The 19,294-nt window shown below is 35.6% G+C and overlaps 1 protein-coding gene across 6 annotated transcripts in view; it reads right to left on the reverse strand.

Annotated features, from left to right (window-relative positions):
* Mast2 (microtubule associated serine/threonine kinase 2) overlaps nucleotides 1–19,294 on the reverse strand; it is a 183,379-nt gene that overhangs the window by 142,804 nt on the left and 21,281 nt on the right. For all 6 annotated transcript variants that reach the window (XM_076860506.2, XM_076860505.2, XM_076860504.2 and 3 more), the window contains exons 2-3: nucleotides 15,447–15,594; nucleotides 11,108–11,250 (exon numbers count right to left, since the gene is read on the reverse strand). In XM_076860506.2, coding sequence (XP_076716621.1) covers nucleotides 11,108–11,250; nucleotides 15,447–15,594 — 291 coding nt within the window. The remainder of the gene's footprint in view (nucleotides 1–11,107; nucleotides 11,251–15,446; nucleotides 15,595–19,294) is intronic.

Genomic DNA, 19,294 nt, shown 5'->3' on the forward strand with positions numbered 1-19,294 from the left:
ATTTAATGTGATTCTTATTAAAATTCCAATGACATTGTTCATAAAAAAGGTAGTCCATGACATTCATTTGGAAAAATAAGAGACCCAGAATAGCCAAAGCAATCCTCAGCAAGAGGAGTGAAACAGGACGCATCACAATATAAAACCTAAACTATATTATAGAGCTATAGTAACAAAACCAGCATGGTATTGGCACCAAAACAGACATGAAGACCAGTGCTACAGAATAGAAGACATGAAGACAAACCCACATAAATATGGTTATATCCAACTAGACAAAGGTGCCAAAAACATTCACTAGAGAAAAGATAGCCTATTCAACATATGGTGCTAGCAAAAATGGAAATCCATATGTAACAAAATGAAATTAAACCTCTATCTCTCACCCTACACAAAACTCAACTCAAAGTAGTTCAAAGACTTAAGCACTAGAACAGAGACCCCCATGCCTAACAGAAGAAAAAGTAGACCCAAATATTCACCATGTTGGCCTAGAACCTGACTTCCTTAACAAGACTCCTAAAGCACAAGAAGTAAAATCAAGAATCAGTAAATGGGACAGATTCAAATTAAAAAGCTCCTTCTCAGCAAAGGAAACAATCAAAATGTGAAGAGAGAGCCTACAGAATGGAAGAAAATCTTTGCCATCTGCACATCAGATAGAACATTAATCTCCAAGATATATAAAGAATTCAAAAACCAAAAAACAAACTACCCAATCAATAAATGAACTAAGAAACTGAACAGACACTTCACAGAAGAAGAAATATGATCACTCAACAAATATATGAAAAAATGTTCAATATCATTAGCAATTAGAGAAATGCAAATTATTTACATTCACATCAACGTTTTTGGTGCTGAAGGGAAAACAGCACAGGCCCTTTAATATAATGCAGGTAACAGACTGCCACCATAAGTTGATAATGAAAAAACAGATTCCTTCAAAGTCAGAAAGACTAGATCGGATTCCCATCAATTTCTTTAATAGGCACACTATAGCAATTTACAATTCCATTCATAACCAGGAACCTAAAATTAACTACAGAAAACACAATAAAATGTCTCATAAAAAGTTTTGTTATCAGAGATATTTTTAATACAGTTCTAAAGTCACTGTACAGAGGACATGGACTATGATTTCATACTGAAAACCCAAGTTAACAAACATACATATTCATTTTATTTATACTAAAATATATTTCAAACACTGTGGTTCTTTGAAAGTATTAACTTTAATCTTTTCATTGCCATTTATAGCTATAATTACATCAATGCTAACTCAGAATAATATACTTATTTCTCTGAAAATTTACTAGTGTCTGTCACCACATGAAGCTCTAAATTCCATAAAGACAAGACTCATGTCTATATCTTTTACCCTTCCATAATCAGTGCCACTCATAAAAGCTAGTAAGAAATATTAACATTTACTAAAGGATCAATTCTCAATACCCTTTGAGAACAATTACATTTGTTTCAATACAAATCTTTCTATTCTTAATTAATTCTCTAAGCATTTTTATTTAAAGCAAAGCAGCAAACATCTTTTTATCTCATTAATACTGGCAGTCTATGGAAAAATTATAATCACAAGATAGATATAGATATATATATATATATATATTTAAAGCAACTTTTCTGTTGAAAGGACTACCTGGTTTCTTTAAGCAATATAAAATATTCCACAAATTGATTATGCTGCTTGAAAGATTAGCAAAATCCCTAACTAATCATATTGAGAGACACAGTAATGGAATAGTTACTGAAGATAAGCAGTTTTTCTCACTTCCCTCCAGCATGTTTTGCTTCTCACTATTTACTACACATCTATCTCCCTTCCTCCTGAAAGCCTACAATTGTGCTAAGCACAAACACCATATTTTATTATTCTGTGTACATGCAGCACCTAGTACAGAAACTGCCAAAGAAAAAAAAAAGCAGTCCAAAAGGATATATTTAAAAAGACATGATCTCTATGCTAACAGAGATAATCACCTAACAAAAGAGGGGTTCCCACAGGCTGTCCTTAGTATTAAATCTTTCCATGTTCTACCTCAAATGAACTCATCATCCACATTCATACTTTCAACTACCATTTTCATACTGATGAATATTGACACTTGAATCTATATCTCTAGCACAAATTTCCTGAGCTCTATACACAATTGTTTACTAGACAATCATTCAATCCTTAAGTCTATTCTGACTCCTATATTCTTATCTTTTGGTTAATAGATTCACTCTCTGATCTCTATCAATTCCTTGTAATTAAAAGCATAACCTGTAGAGGTTTCTAGTAAGAGTATAATTATTAGATAATTAATTCCAGAAAGTAATCTAGAATATTTTGCATATATAAGTCAATTAAGAAAAGGGGTCAGAATTAAAGTAAATTAAATAGAGATGAGACAACTGAGGAGGAAAACAAAAAAATGTACAGAGAGTAAAGAACATGGGCAAAGACCCTCATTCAGTTAAAAAAAAAACTTTCTCTAAACAATATACAGTTATCTACACACACACACACTTTGTTTATTTATCATTATCTGCCCTCTACCCTTTGACTCTGGTTATCACCTTTCTCTGTCAGGCGTGATGGCACATACCTGTAATCCCAAGTACCCATGAGACCAAGGCAAGAGAATCCCAAGTTCAAGGTCAGTCTGAGAAATTTAACAAGACTCTGTCTCAAAATTTTATAAAACAGGGCTGGGAATATAGCAAAATGGAAAAGGGCTTGCCTAGCATGTATGATGTCCTGGGTTTTATCCCTAGTATCCTCCCCACAATTTTTTAAAACCCAGTTCAAGCATTATCATTAAGTTTTTAATACCCACACATTCACAACTTATCACCACTTCTTTTGTGACCATAATATGTCTCATATAGTGATCATATAGCAACTAGTAGTTCTCTATAATTAAGGACAGTGTCTTATACATCTTATTTTCTCCCACATTCAAAACAATTCCTGGCAACCCAATGAAAACCTGAAATATGTTTGCTAAATGAATAAATAAAGCCCCAATATCATGTGGATACATTATTACTTACTAGTTTAACCAGACACAATTTAGGAAAGAATTCTACAGCCTAGAGATACCATGACCCTAATTTAAACACAAATCTAGTATTATCCTCAAAAGTATAATTTTTCTGATGTCATCTCTGTTTTATACTTCTCCACCCAAAGAACTGAGACTATCATTGTTTGATTTACTTCTAACTTTACAACACCATAGCAAGATTAATTCCCAAGTCCCACAATAGATGTAAATACCTCAATGTAAGCAGTTAAGGATGAAAATTTACAAATTCGTTTCAAATGGATCACAGAATTAAATGGACTGCATAGGTTCACTTTAACCTATTAGAGCTGCATTGTTATTAAGCTATTTATTACATATACATTCCACATGTTAAATACTGACAGGATATCTTAAATCAAAAGTCTTCCCATAATTCTCTCATTCAACACTAACAAATTGTGGTTACTAAACATACAAACCTACATGTATGCACACATACATCCACATACCAGAGTATATGCTGCAAATTATGTCATTTTATGGGTTAGAAACAATGTTGCAAGTATGGGAAGTAAGATGAACAATCTAAAACATTTATTTTTTTGAGTACCTAAACTGTTAAATATATTCACAAACATAACATATCAATCAGGAAATCCTGAGGAGAAAACAGAAGAGGATTTATTAAGCATGGGCAAAGTATAGGAGAAAATAAATTAATAAATAAATAAGGTAGCTTAAGAGATATGTATCCTAATTTTCTTTCTCAGCATTATACTTTTAACATAGTACACACATAAATAACATTAACTGAACAAAAATAATAAAAAACAAAATGAAAATAAGACTCAAACAAGGAGTTAACAGACCAAGAAAATAGTAGTCCTGATCTTTTTATCTCCTTTATGTGTCATAAAGCACACAAGGAGGTCATGGTAGAAACATTGTCATCCTAATAGGACAAGGCAAACAATGCCGTTCCCTAAGTAATTAGCAGCAGAGAAAAACATGGATCAGGTGCTATGAACTGACTTAAAGTAATTAACATAAAATAATCTGCAATCTCCATCATTAATGTAAATCTGGGAAGATGACCCTTAACCACTCTACAAGCCTTGCAAAGACTCCCTGTGTCGGAGATCCCCAAGACCATCCCCTAAGTTCAGTGATTCTCTAGGAGTAAATACAGGACTCTGCAAATAGTCATATTCATAAGTAAGATTTATTACAGTGAAAGGATACAAATCAAAATCAGCAAATAAAGTAGTCTGGAGGAAATCAGGTATAAGCCTATAAGAATTCTCTTCTAGTAAAGTCACACAGAGCACACTTAATTCCTCCAGCAACAAATTCTGACAACATACATAAAATACTGTCTACCAGGAAAGTTAACAAGAGACTGAGTACTCCAAGCATGCATTGGAGCTAGTCACATGGCCCCTCTGCCTTCAAAATTTCAGAGTGCCAAAAGGAAAGCAAGTGCTTAGCATAAATTACATGGTTTGTATAGTCTAGGCACAGTGAGTCACTGTTCCTTGCCATTCAAGGAAGAGTTTTATCAGTGTAGGAAACTGTTTACTACAAAAGTTCCAAAGGACTGGGGATGTAGTTCAATGATAGGGTGCTTGCCTAGTATGTACCACACTTGAGCTCACAAAATAAATAAATAAATAAATAAATAAATAAATAAATAAATAAAAGCTCAAGTTCCCAGACATCAGTTAAGAGCCAACCTTGCAGAAAGGCCTGCTAAGAATTACAATCTCAGGTCTGCTATATTAACTATTTTCAGCAACTACTATTTAAAATTCCTCTTTTTATAATGGTCTCCAATCTCTAAAATCTGTCTTGTTCCTGATACAGTCTATAGACAAGACAGATTCCAAAAATGGAAAAAATGACAATACACTCAATATGGCTGAGAAATATATAAGAATGTATGCAAAAGAACCTAGGCCTAATATCTAGTAAAAACTAGTTCTCTATCACAATTCAAATATCTGCTTACATGACAAAACATACTAATGGCACTGCTTTTCAATCTTTGCCTAGCACTGTTGAATACACAGACGCAGGCTGGAGTTATAGCTCAGTGACAGAGCGCTTGCCTGGCATATGTGAGGCACTGGGTTCAATTCTCAGCACTACATAAAAAGAAATAAAGGTCCATCAACAACTAAAAAAAAAATATTTTCACACACACACATACACACATACACATAGATGCATGGCATTACATGACAATAAAGGCCCAATCAAAAGGCCAGTACTACTGGGCCCGGTGACCAAGGCCTGTAATCCCAGAGGCTTGGGAGGCTAAGGCAGGAGAATCACAAGCTTAAAGCTTAGCAAGGCCCTAAGCAATTTAATGAGACCTTGTCTCAAAAAAAAAACAAAAAAACAAAAAATTAAAGGGTGGGGGATGTGGCTCAGTGGTAAAGAACCTCTGTGTTCAATCCCTGGTATAAAAAAAGCCAGAACTGGTACATTCTGTAGAAGATTAAAAACAAAATCCACTGGTTTAACTTCTTTTAAATATATTTTTTAAAATTTATTTAGTTACAGATGAACACAATATACCTTTATTTTATTTATTTATTTTTATGTGGTGCTGAGGCTCAAACCCAGTGCCTCACACACACTAGGCAAGCACTATACCACTGAGCCACAACCCAACCCTGGTTTAACTGATAACTTAATATCATCCTCTTTGACACATGACACTTTTTGGAAAACTTTCATAAACATTTTCCCACGTATTATAAGCATCAACAAATTCAATAAGATATCTCTGTAATCCCAATTGTTATGGTACATTAAGATCCCCTTCAATGATAAGGGGAAATATAAGACAAAAATCAAGATTTTATTACTTAAGGCCCTGAGGGGTACATGGCACACCTGGCGCGCGCACACACACACACACACACACACACACACATCAAAAAATGGAGTGGCAGATCCCCAAGCTAACTTATTTGGGTCCAGGAAGTTATCCAAACAGATTTTTCTTGGAGAGTTTTAAGTAGTGAGTTTAAATCAAGCAGACATAAGTTCCAATAGGTCACACTGTGACTGACAGGGAATCACATCAGCCTATCTGCACAGCCCCTGCACCTAGTGGTTACCAGGAGGTGGTTGCATAAGACAGAAGTCTGGACTGACAACACCAAGGAACTGAGAGGGAATACAGAACTGGAAATTCGGTTAAGGGTGACTGAGCATTGCTTCCAATTAAAATAAAATAAAAAAAATCAATATATATTTGAGATGGATGCTGAGGAAACAAAAAATTATAAGAATTCATTACATTATGGTATAAACGTAGCCCCCAAAATGGGTTAATGCCACTATAAAAAGGGCTTGTAGGACTGGGGTTGTAGCTCAATGGTAGAGCGCTTGCCTCGCATGTGTGAGGCCCTGGGCTCAGTCCCCAGCACCTCATAAAAATAAACAAATAAAAATGAAGATATTGTGTTCATCTACAACTAAAAAAAATATATATTTAAAAAAAAAAAGGCTTGTAGGAGTGGGTACACTCTCTTGCCCTTCCACCTTCCACCACCTGTGGATGTAGCAAGGAAGCCCTCACCACATGCCAATACCTTGATCTGGGACTTCCCTGACTCCAGAACTGTGAGAAATAAATTTCTACTTTTTACAAACTACCCAATCAGGTATTCTATTATAGCAACGCAAAATGAACTAAGATATCCATTAGACAATCAATTCATCTTTAATATTTTTAAATTTTAATTTTCCTTAGACAATATAGAGGTCTTTATATTAGGATGATATACCTTAAATTCTTTATAAATCATCACAGAAGAGATAAAAAATGCTTAACAATCCTAGATAAAATTCGGCTCCAAATTTGTTCAGGTAAAATAATGGTTATTTTGGTATTTGAGAAAGGATGCCTGAGCTGAAGTTGTTGCTCAGTGGAAGAGTGCCTGCCTGGCATGCACAAAGCCCTGGGGTTGAAACCTGATATTGCCAGAAAAAAAGGAGAGAATGTTTTTGAAAAACTCTAGACTGTTAATACCCAAATCTCATTAAATCTCCCAATTTTTGTTTTAAAATCTCTTATGAAACATTATTCATATACCCTGGAAATGATACTAGGTGGCATTAGAAACATATTCCTCTTAACAAAAAGAATAACCAAGGGGCTGGGGTTGTGGCTCACTGGTAGAATGCTCACCTAGTATGCATGAAGCACTGGGTTTGATCCTCAGCACCACATAAAATAAATAAATAAAATAAATGTTAAAAAAAAGAACTTATGAGTCAACAAAGAAACCATAATAAAACTTTAAATAAATAAACTCTGTGTGTGTGTGTGTGTGTGTTGCTGGGGATCAAACTTAGGGCCTCATGCACACTTAGCAGGCACTCTACCACTGAGCTATACCCTCAGCTCTAAATTACTTTTTTAAAGAGTATCTACATCAGATGACATGTTAGTCAGCCTTTCACTGATGTGATCAAATACCTGACAAGAACAACTTAGAGAAGGAAAAGTTATTTTAGCTCACAGTTTGAGAAGTCTCAGTCAATGGTCAACCAACTCCATTGCTCTGGGCCTGAAGTGAGACAGAGCATCACAGCAGAATGGCATGATAGAAGAAAGCTACTCAATTGCAGCCAAGAAAAAAAGAATGCAAGAAGACAGAAGGACAAGATAAAATCCCTGGGGCTAGGGTTGTAACTTATAAATTAGGCAGTAAGATGAAAATAATAATAATTAATAATTAAATATACTGTGTAGTAAAACTGCCATCACTGCTTTTGAATTTGGGAGCTATTATTGAGTAAAACAAGAGGAACTTAAAGCAAGCACTACAACACCAGAACAGCTGATCTGATAACTAACATGGTTACTAAGAGACTAACAGGCAGGGAACATGTACAGCTGAACAAAGATGTTTCAGGCAGGACAGAGCAGGATGGTATAAGACTTCATCAAGCTACTCGAAATAGTACATAATTTAAAACTTATGAACTGCTCATTTCTGGATTTTCCCTATTTTTGTACTACTATTGACCTCAGATAACTTAAACCCTGGAAAGCCAAAGTACAGCTAAGGGGAGACTATTGTAAATCCATACAATGGAATCTTATTCAGTCATAAAGAGGAATAAATTACTGGTATGTGCTATAATATAGAAAAACTTTAAAAACATGATAAATGAAAAAAGTCACTAGCAACTCAGGAGGCTGAGGCGGAAGGATTATAAGTTTGCAGCCAGTCTCAGCAACTTAGAGAGGAGGCCCTACACAACTTAGTGAGACCCTATCTCAAAAAAAAAAAAAAAAAAGGATAGGAATGTGGCTTAGCGGTTAAGTGTCCCTGGGTTCAATCTTCAATAACAAAAGTTGGACACAAAAGGTGGGACTTATTATATGACTTCACTTATATGAATACAGAATAGGTAAATCCCTAGAATCAGAAAGCAGATTGGTGGTTGCCATGGTTGGGATAAGGGTGGCATAAGGAATGACTGTTTAATGGGTAGACAGTTTTCTTCTAGAGTAGTGAAATATTTTAGAACTTTAGGTAGATGGTAGCTGCAAACATTGTGAATGTACTAAATGCTATTAAATGTACACTCTAAAATGATTGATTTTATTTTATATGAATCTCATCTTCTGACATCACCACATATATATTGTGGTTTTTGTCCAGGTTTACCAATCTCACAACTCACATAGCCCTGTTATTTCTAAATAACTAAAATAATAAAGTCAAAATATTTGGCTTTGTGTCCTTAGTTCTTAAAGTAGCTTCAGAACAGCTTCCCAGAGTGATAAAGATGAAAACAGTCTTTTTGTTATAAAGTTGGAATACTTTTAAGCCCTTCTTTCATCAATTCTTTTTTACCCTCCTCCCTAAAGCTATACATAGAAACTAGAATTTCTCTTCCCCAAGGCAGGACACAGAAACAAAAAATACTCTACACCCAACCCACCCTCAATGCCCACACCTTTCTATCTTGGAACTGGCCATAAAGAAATTCTCTGACCTATCTTTTCTGATAGTGCAAGACCCCCATTTCAAAAGGAATCTGGCCTCATACCTAAAAAGGAATGCTACACAGAGAGGCCAAGAAGATTCTAAACAGACTAGCCTTGCTTGTGGATTTCCCCCCTCAGCCTATTAGCATTAGTAATACATGTTGTGTTCAATCACATTTCTAAACAGTTGTCTATGCTTGAGTCATGCATATATAATGAAATCTCTATGAAAAAACAAAGTACAGGCTTTACAGTGTTCCTGGACAGCTAAGCACATGGAAGTGTGGCTTAAAGGAAGGGGAATTCATCCACATGCCAGGAGGATGGCATGCACCAACTCACAGGAGAGGAAGCTCCTGCACTAAGTACACTTCCAGACATCATGTAGTTCCTCATCTATTTATTTGTATCCTTTAAAATGTATTTATAATTCAATACAACAACTGTCTATGTAACATTTACATTGTATAAGTAATCTAGAAATTATTTAAAGTATATGGAGGCTATACATAAATTATATGTAAATACTATGCCACTATGTATAAGAAACTTGAGAATCTGCAGATTTTGAAATCTGAGAGATTCCTGAAACAAACTCTCCACAAATACTAAGGACTACTGTACTTACTTCACTTGGCCTAGGCTAGGACTCCACCAACCTTAGTCTAGGAATCCATTCTATGACACATGACCTCAAAATCAAACACTCTCCTTTAAGTTGGTGGCAGTAGTTCTAAAAGGGGTGTTGTAGAATTAGGTATAATATTTTTAAGGAAAATGTAGATGCCTAGAATTACCCTTAGACTTTATGAGGGTGCACATCCCATATATTTTTTTTAAGTTCCAAAGGCTAAATAAGAAGGGGTGGGGCTTTTATAGACATGTGGGGACCAGGTTGGGAAATCTGAATATGGCTTTTATATTAGATACTTTAATTAAATTTAAACTTTCTGTCTAATAATATATTACAGTAATTTAGGAGACTGTCCTTGATCTTAGAAAAAAATACTTAAGGATACAGTATAATATTGTCCTTGACTTGCTTTAAAATGTCTCAGGAAAAAATTAAATATACATACAGGTAAAACAAATATGGCTAAATGTTTACAAACTGATCCAGGCAAAGGCTAACATGGATGTTCACTGTACCACTTATTCAATTTTTCTGTAAGTTTGAAATTTTAAAAATAAAAATTTGGGGGAAGGAGAAGTGCCATAAGTAATCCTGGTTCTCTCTACAACCTAAGAATCCCAAACTTCAGGTAATATTAGGAAATCCCTTGATCAAAAATTCAGCTCTCTTCTTGCTACACAAAGAATTCCTCCCCAATCCCCTCTTCCAGGATGAACAAATGGGTAAAACTTTCTATTCCATGGAAGACAAAAGGCTGATAATTCTAAAGTATAGATTAGATTACATTTTAATGGGAGCAAGTTTGCTACTATACCTTGAAAATTATTATTATATCTATCCTAAAGGTCAGAAGGAAGGGTATGAGACTGGCAGAAAATTAATGGGTGCCTTAGGTAGCCAGGCAGAACCATTGAAGGTAAAATGGTATGACTTAAAAGGACAGGCAGAAAACAGCATGCCCAGACTATCATACATGCCTTGCTTATCACACAAAATCCAGGTGAAGAAAAATCTCATTCTTTCATCTAATATATATTTAAGTACCCACTGTATTTCAAAGATGTTCCCTATCATGTATTAAATATGTATACAACAGAGTTGTATAGAGAAGCAACACAATGTCACAAAATTTAGAATCATTTCTATTAAAAAAAAAAAAAAAAAAAAAGTTCTTTCTCAGGAAATGTATTCATTAACATTACAACCATACTGAATCTTTTCCTTGATGCTCACTAATTAGTACCAGTGACAGTGACAGCCTGGGAGAGTCAACAGAATATATTCAATGAAAATTCCAATCTTGTTCTATACTTCACTTTGAGAAATTACCTAAATCCTAAAAACGAGAATAATATGTAGCAATGATAAATGAGGCTCAAGGGTTTGTTCCCCAAAAAAGCCAACAGCCTTACTATCACTTACCAAGCCAGCAGTAAGAGAAGGGGCAGACTGTCCAAGGGACTGATTTCTCATTCGAACCAGGTTTGATGCTTCTCCTGAAGATTGCCAAGTCACCTGTCCCACGCTGCTGTGTACACTGCTGGACAAAGGGAGCAGCTGCTTACCTTCAAACCAAGGGTCAAAAAATATATATGTAATTATTTATTGATAAATAAATGAAAAAATACAGATGCAATGATGTCAAGTGGATAAAATCATATTAATACAAAGTAAAGTCTTCCTTATCCATTTTATAATCTATAGTGCATTAAAATGTCCAAATGTCTTGGTGGTAGTGAGAATTCCAAGTAGGACACTGAAATGAACTGACTATTTTTAGTAATATTCAATACCATGCCAACCTCCTACACCTTGATATATACCTAACCATCAGTATGGGAGTTTTCCAATCTCTTCCAATCTACTTGGTTTCTCACTAACTCAGTGCAACATGAGTGGTATAGACAAATTTTCCTAAATAAGTCTAGCCTTGGGATTCAGAAGAGAAACACTGCTAGAGAGCAGAAGACTCACTTAGAAGACTCCATGTGCTCAATCCAATTTACTGACTGCCTTAGTCTCACTGAAAATTACATGAAAGTCACCTGTAAAGACTGTGTTTTAAAAAAAAGACTAAGTGTCTAGAACCTCAGGAACTTGCCAGCTAACTTGCCACTTTCACCCTTTCATCACAACATTCTTCGCACTGCTGCTAGTGGTCTAACCAAAATAAATGTAGTGGTATCATTTCCTTCCCTAAAAACTTCTGTTGGCTCTCTACTATTTAAAGAATTAAGCCAAATAATTAATTATTTAAAGAATTAACATCATAAAAAGACCCCCATAGATCAAGATTTCTTCCTGGCCTCATCTCCTTCCACTCTTTTTCCACACCCATTCACTCATTCAGCTTCAGCATTATGCCTAGTACTTTCAATTGGCTTAATTTTAACCACCTAATTCACTTAAATCTTCCTGTGCCAGCAAAATCCTAGTTATTTACAGTTTTCTCAAACAAAATATGAGATAATTCATTTGGACAGCAATTTGGTAAAAACTAAACAAAAACAACTAAGATGCAGGAGAAAGACTAAGAACTTCACTTTGTCATGATACATGTTTTTTTTTTTCCTTGTTTTTTTTTTAATATTTTATTTTTTAGTTTTCGGTGGACACAACATCTTTATTTGTATGTGGTGCTGAGGATCGAACCCCGCGCTGCGTGCATGCCAGGCAAGCACGCTACCGCTTGAGCCACATCCCCAGCCCTGATACATGTTTTTATACTCAAATTTTTTTTAAAAAATGAGTCTGTTTTACTTTTTTTTTTTTTTTACTTTTTTTTAGATGCTGATGAACCTTTATTTTATTCATTTATTTATATGTGGTGCTGAGAATTGAACCCAGTGCCTCACACACACATGCTAGGCAAGTGATCTACCACTGAGCCACAAGCCCAGCCCTGTTTTACTTTTTAATCAAAAAAATGTGATACATTTTTTTAAAATCTAGTTATCTTTCAAGTCTCCTTTCAAATGTACCCTTTACTGGGAAGTCTTTCCATAAAATTCCCACAAGAAATCATAATATTAGGGCTGGATGTCACTCAGTAGTACAGCACTCGCCTGGAATGCACAAGGCCCTTGGTTCAATCTGCAACATCAAAAAAATAATGATGAAGGGGCTGGGGCTATAGCTCAGTGGTAGAGTGTCTGCCTTGCATGTGTGAGGCACTGGGTTTGATCCTCAGCACCACATAACAATGAATAAAATAAAGATATTGTGTCATCTACAACTAAAAAATATTTAAAATAATAATAATGATAATAGTTCTCAACTCAAAATTTTCACAAACCTATAGTAAAGCCTGCATACCTGCCTTCTGAACTTCATTTTGCAAATATTACACAATCCTATAAACAACCTGCCAACTCATCACCTATATATTCTAAAGGAAAGCTAGTTTGTTGACTCATCCTACCCACACATAAAAGGCTTGTATCATCATATCCCTCTTCAAAGTAAGAGCCTGCTAGATAAAAAGGTTCATATAACTTTAGTAGAACCCAATTTGAGCACAGAGCAGTAAGAACTTGAAACACAAATGACAAAGACTAAAACAAGAATTTTTTTTCATATTAACATTACATTATTTATTTTTTATGTGGTGCTAAGGATCAAACCCAGTGCCTCACACATGTTAGGCAAGCACTGTACCACTGAGCTACAACCCCAGCCCCAACTGCCAAGAATTGGAGGAAAATAAACAACATAAAATAAAAGAAATATTATGTACAAACAAAACTAGCCTTTTAGTAAAACAAATAATACAGAAAAAAAGAAAATCTTAAAAATCCTAATTACTATTCTTAGAATAATTCAAGAGGTTATTGCATAAAACATTTCCAATTAAAGATAGCAGAGTGAGGGTTGAGGGTGTAGCTCAGTGGAAGAGGGTGTGCTTAGCATGAATGAGGACCTGGGTTCTAGCCCCAATACCAAAAAAAAAAAAGTAGCAAAGTGAGCACATGCTTTTATCTTTTGTCCTCCACGCTATACCAAAACAGACAGACAGAAACTGACTGACTATTTAGAAGTGAAATTATTTTTTAAAAGGGCTGTGGTTATAGCTCAGTGGTAGAGCATTTGTGTAGCACACATGAGGCCTGGGTGCCTCTCCCCCAAAACAAAACAATTTTATAAACAAATAAAATACATATATTTTGGAGAGTGGTTGTTTTAGTTTTGTTTTCATATTTTGTTTTCTTTTGGAGAGGAGGATCTAAAGTAAATAGATAGATCAGAACCAATGACACTGGAAAGATACAAGCTATAATAAGCATAAGGGAGGCTGTAGTTAAGAGGGGTATTGGGGCTAGGGTTGTAGCTGAGTTGGTACAGCGTTTGCCTTGCATGTGTGAGGCACTGGGTTCAATTCTCAGTACTACATAAAAACAATAAATAAAGGTATTATGTTTGTCAACAACTAAAAAAAAAATTTTTAAAAAGAAGGGTGTTGGGGCTGGGGATGTGGCTCAAGCGGTAGCGCGCTCGCCTGGCACGCATGTGGCTCGGGTTCGATCCTCATCACCACATACAAAACAAAGATGTTGTGTCGGCCAATAACTAAAAAAAAATAAATATTAAAAAAAATCTCTCTCTCTCTCCCTCTCTCACTCTCTCTTTAAAAAAAAAAAAAAGAGAGAGGGGTGTTAGTTTGTTCTGCAAAATCTTAGGTTCAGTACTCAGAAATGAAAATACCTAAGAAGGCATAAAGCAAGACACAATGCTGAAATCAGATTATATGCAAATTCTATAGACAGAAGAGTCAAACCCAACTCCATTTCCACAGTATATAACCTAGCAATCACATAATTACAGGATAGAAGGGATTTAGCATTTCAGAGTAAAAGACTGGACTCTGGTTGTTAGATGATCAAAGGAAAAAGATTTAATCCAAATAATAATAAACTTTTTAAAATTTTAATTCAAAAATCCATTCATTCATGGTCAATTAGAAGATAATCACATCTCTAAAAGATGAGAATTCTATAGAAGAGAAACAAGAACTGTCTATATAGATAATTAGCAAAGTAAAAATTTCAAGTAAAAATAAAACCAAAGGAATAACCCTGAAATGAACTGAAAGAAATAGAAACTGAAATTTGTTTACTATTAAACAAAGGAATATGATAGGATTACATTTTCTTCTCTACTTAACTAACATTTTTAGCTACAGTCAAAGTATAGACTCTCCTTTTTTCATATTCTGTTAATACTAAAATTATGCTACACTTTAATTGCCTTTTATTTAGACCAAAATTTCTTTGTATATTTTTTCCCTTGAATTTTTTAATTGCCTTTTCATTGAAGAATATGGGGAAGCATATGGACTTAGGTTTGGTGAATGGAGAGAAAAAGAAAATCAAAAGGAGAAAAGAGATGTGAAATCTACATAAGAGAAGAAAGAAATCAGATTGAGGGGGAATGTAGCCAGAAGCACTGGTGAACCAAGAAATACCTATCAGTTCAGGTGTTTAGCATTTAGAGTCCATGAAGATATAAGGAGAGAAACAGTCTTACCTACGAGTGTTCCATACAAGACTAGCAAAGAAGAGGCTGTCAAAATGCTCAGTTGATACAACTTTAAATATTAACAACAAAGTCCCACATTTCTTTTGTTTGTTTTGTTGTTATTGTTGGTTTTTGTTTGCTTTCATTTTCTGGTTGTTGTTGTGGGGTTTAAACCCAGGGCCTTATGCATGTAAAACATGATCTCTCCCACTCAGTCTCCCACATTCAGACAAAATCAGATATTCACCTGACAGAGAACTGGTCAGACTTCCTCTCCGCAACTTACAGTCATCCTGACTAAGTTGTCGCTGGAGTTTAGCTTTTCCAGTAGATGAAAAGATGTCAGGATTACTGAGCTTCCTGAAGAGCAGGGGACTAAGTCCAGTTACCACATCCTTCAAAGGAAAAAAAAAAAGAGTAAAACATTATAGTTTTTTAGTCACTTTTCTGAAGTATAAGAACTTTACACTGAACATCTCTACAACATTCATTAGTTAAAAAGTGTCAGTATTTTATATTTCCCACTCAATAGCTAAAGCTGCAAACATAGTTCCCTTAATAAAAGCCTGGTATGCTATGCAAGGACATGGAATTTTTTCTTTTTCTTTTTCTTTTTCTTTCTTTTTTTTTTTTTTTTTTTTATTATTAACCAGGGATTGAACCTAGAGGCACTTAACCACTGAGTCACATCCCCAGCCCTTATTTATTTTTTTTTTTTTTAAGATAGGGTCTCAGGGGCTGGGGCTATAGTTCAGTGGTAGAGCACCTGCCTTGCATGTGTAAGGCACTGGGTTCAAGGGAGGGAGGGAGGGAGGGAGAGAGGGAGGGAAGGAAGGAAGGAAGGAAGGAAGGAAGGAAGGAAGGAAGGAAGGAAGGAAGGAAGGAAGGAAGGAAGATGTGTCCATCTACAACTAAAAGATATATATTAAAAAAAAAATAATAGGAGGGCTGGGGATGTGGCTCAAGCTGTAATGCGCTCGCCTGGCATGCGCGGGGCACTGGGTTCGATCCTCAGCACCACATAAAAATAAAGATGTTGTGTCCACCAAAAACTGAAAAATAAATATTTGAAAAAAAAATATTCTCTCTCTCTCTCTCTCTCTCTCTCTCTAAAAAAAAAAAAAAAAAAAAAAGATAGGGTCTCACTAAGTTGCTTGGTTAGGGCCGGCCTTGACCTTACAGTCTTCCTGTCTCAGCCTCCCAAGCCACTGGGACAAGGGATACTGATTATGAAATGACAAAGGAAAAACAGAGAAGGCTCACAAAATGACATAAAACTTCTAATTATATTTATCTACTTACTTTTCTTCTTTTAATCACACTCTTCCCATATCCAGTAAAGAAAAGTTTTTTGGTGTTTGTTGTTGTTGTTTTTGACAGGATCTTACTATGTTGCCTAAGATGGCCTGGACTCAAGCAATCCTCCAGCCTCAGCCTCCCAAGTAGCTGGGACTACAGGCACAGGCCACAACATCTGGGTTTAGTTTTTTGTGTGTGGTCTGTTTGTTTATTTATTTATTTAGTTAGTTAGTTAGTTAGTTAGTTTTAGGTGGATATAATATCTTTTTTTATTAATGAGAGAATTTTTCTTTTTAATATTTTATTTTTTAGTTTCGGCGGACACAACATCTTTATTTGTATGTGGTGCTGAGGATCGAACCCGGGCCGCACACATGCCAGGCAAGCACCCTACCGCTTGAGCCACATCCCCAGCCCAATCTTTATTTTATTTTTATGTGGTGCTAAGGGTCAAACCCAGTGCCTCATGCATGCCAGGCAAGCACGCTACCACTTGAGCCACATCCCAGCCCCTGTGTTTTTTTTCTTAATATTTATTTTTTAGAAGTAGTTGGACACATACCTTTACTTTATTTATTTTTATTTGTGGTGCTGAGGATCAAACCCAGCGCCTCGCACATGCTAGGCAAGTGCTCTACCACTGAGCCACAACCCCAGTCCAATGGGTTCAGTTTTTAAATAAATCATCAAATAGCAGGCCTTCCTTTACCTATTATGCAAAGTTAGAAATACCACTAACATTCAATTAGTCCTAAATGAAAACTTAGAGCTTTATTCAGATGCCTATAATAAAAGCCAATATTTTTTCAAACAAAAAAGTATAAAAATACTATGGAGAAGATAGAGACAATATGAACACTGATAGAGTTTCCTTTTTGCCTCATTTTAGTCTTGTTCATCCACTGCACCCCAATGCCTTTTCCTCCTCACTCAGTAAACAATATACAACACCATCAAGATATGGATGTTTTAAAGGGAAATCTTACCTTATTAACAGTATTAACTAGTAGAAAAAATAGACAAATGAGGCACATCTCCAGGAAGGTAGCTACTGTGGTTTGGATATGGTTTGCTCCCCAAAGGTTCACATGATGGAAGCTTGATCTTCAATGTGGCTATGCTGAGAAGCAGTGGAACCTTTAAGAGTTGGGAGGCTAGTGGGCAGTAATTAGGTCCTTGGGAGTACTCCTGCCATTAAGAAGGACTAATGTAGTTCTACAAGGAACCTGGTTAGTTCCCTCAAGAGTGAGTTGCTATAAAAAGAGCAAGCCTGGCCCCTAAAACTCTCTGGCTTCCTATTTCACTATGTGATCTCCCTCTCACATGTACTCCCACCATGAAGCCCTCCATTATGCTTTAATGTAGGCAAAAAGCCCTCAACAGAATAAGCAGATGAACCTAGATCTCCAAAACAGTAAGTTAAATAAACCTCTTTTTTTAATAAAGTTCCCAAGCTTGGGTATTTTGTTATAGGAACATAAGATGGACTGTTACAGAAGCTATAACAAACAGATAAGTAGTGAGTGCATTACTAGATATTATAGGGACAAAATAAGAAGTCTAAGAAACAACTGATACCTATGTCATCCAGCATTTGAAAAAGAAGATTCAGGACTGGGGTATAGCACCTACCTAACAACCAAGAGGCCACTGAGTTCAATCCAAAGGAAGAAAAAGAAAGAAGGGAAGGACAGAAAGGGAGAAAGGAGGACTCAAGTAACCAGCACCATGGAATACTAAAAGCCACAAAAGAAAAAAAATGGGAAAATGTCCACTTCTCTAAGACAAGATGAAAGAGAAGAAAATCTCTAAAGTCATATGTTGATTCACGAGTTCATAAACATGAGAAAATTCGAATATTGGTTGGTGGTGACCATCCAGAACATAATTTACCAATGTTCAAGCACAAAACATGGATAAAAGGATAAAGGTAAAGTTGAGACACTAAATCATCAAAGTCTCCCACGTGTCTAGGCAACTATAGTGGAAGTAAGCAGTGATAAAGGTAAATTGGAAACAGTAGTTAATGAGGCAAAATATAGCAAGAGAGCAACATATACTTCTACCACCTGGTGTGTCAAGGTTATGAATCAATGAGAAACCATGGAAGGAAGCTGGGTTTGGGCAACAACACTGGTAACCCACAACAGAGCTGCTCTCTCACTGCCTGGTAGAGGGAAGTAAAGAGGTCTTGGAAGATGCCAAACTAGAGTGGACATTCTGTATGAAAGCAATGTGGAGAGTGAAAAGTTTCATCCCAGAAGAACTTACAACTGAGCTACAAGAAAGAACCAGCATCATCTATACAGTGTGGCAGGCATCCAATCAGTCTTCACCAAAGAAGAAAGAACAACCAAGAGAAGACTCAGTCGGCACCAATTAAGAGAAAAATATATCCTTTTCAATCTCTCTAGTCCCTATTGGGACATACCAAAGAAAAGAAGGCAGAAAACAGAGGGAAGAAAAAAATGAAAGAATGGATCATGACCTTTCTTATTCCTAATCTCTTCTGTCAAAACCTGGCAAAGGGAAGAAAATTTAAATTAGATAAGAAATTTAACTTTAAAGCTAGGCTGTCTTTTGAACTTTTGCTGAAAGTATATTACTCATTGCACAGATATACACATACCTAAGCATATAACTCAGTGAATTTTCACAAAATGAACATACCCATGTAACCAGCATCAAGATTAAAAGAAAAGGCTAGGATTATGGCTCAATGGTTGAGCACTTGTCTGGCATGTGTGAGGCACTGGGTTCAATTCTCAGTACCATATGTAAGTAAATAAATAAAGG

Source organism: Callospermophilus lateralis, chromosome 7 (assembly GCF_048772815.1).
Source record: "Callospermophilus lateralis isolate mCalLat2 chromosome 7, mCalLat2.hap1, whole genome shotgun sequence".
Classification (NCBI taxonomy): domain Eukaryota; kingdom Metazoa; phylum Chordata; class Mammalia; order Rodentia; family Sciuridae; genus Callospermophilus; species Callospermophilus lateralis.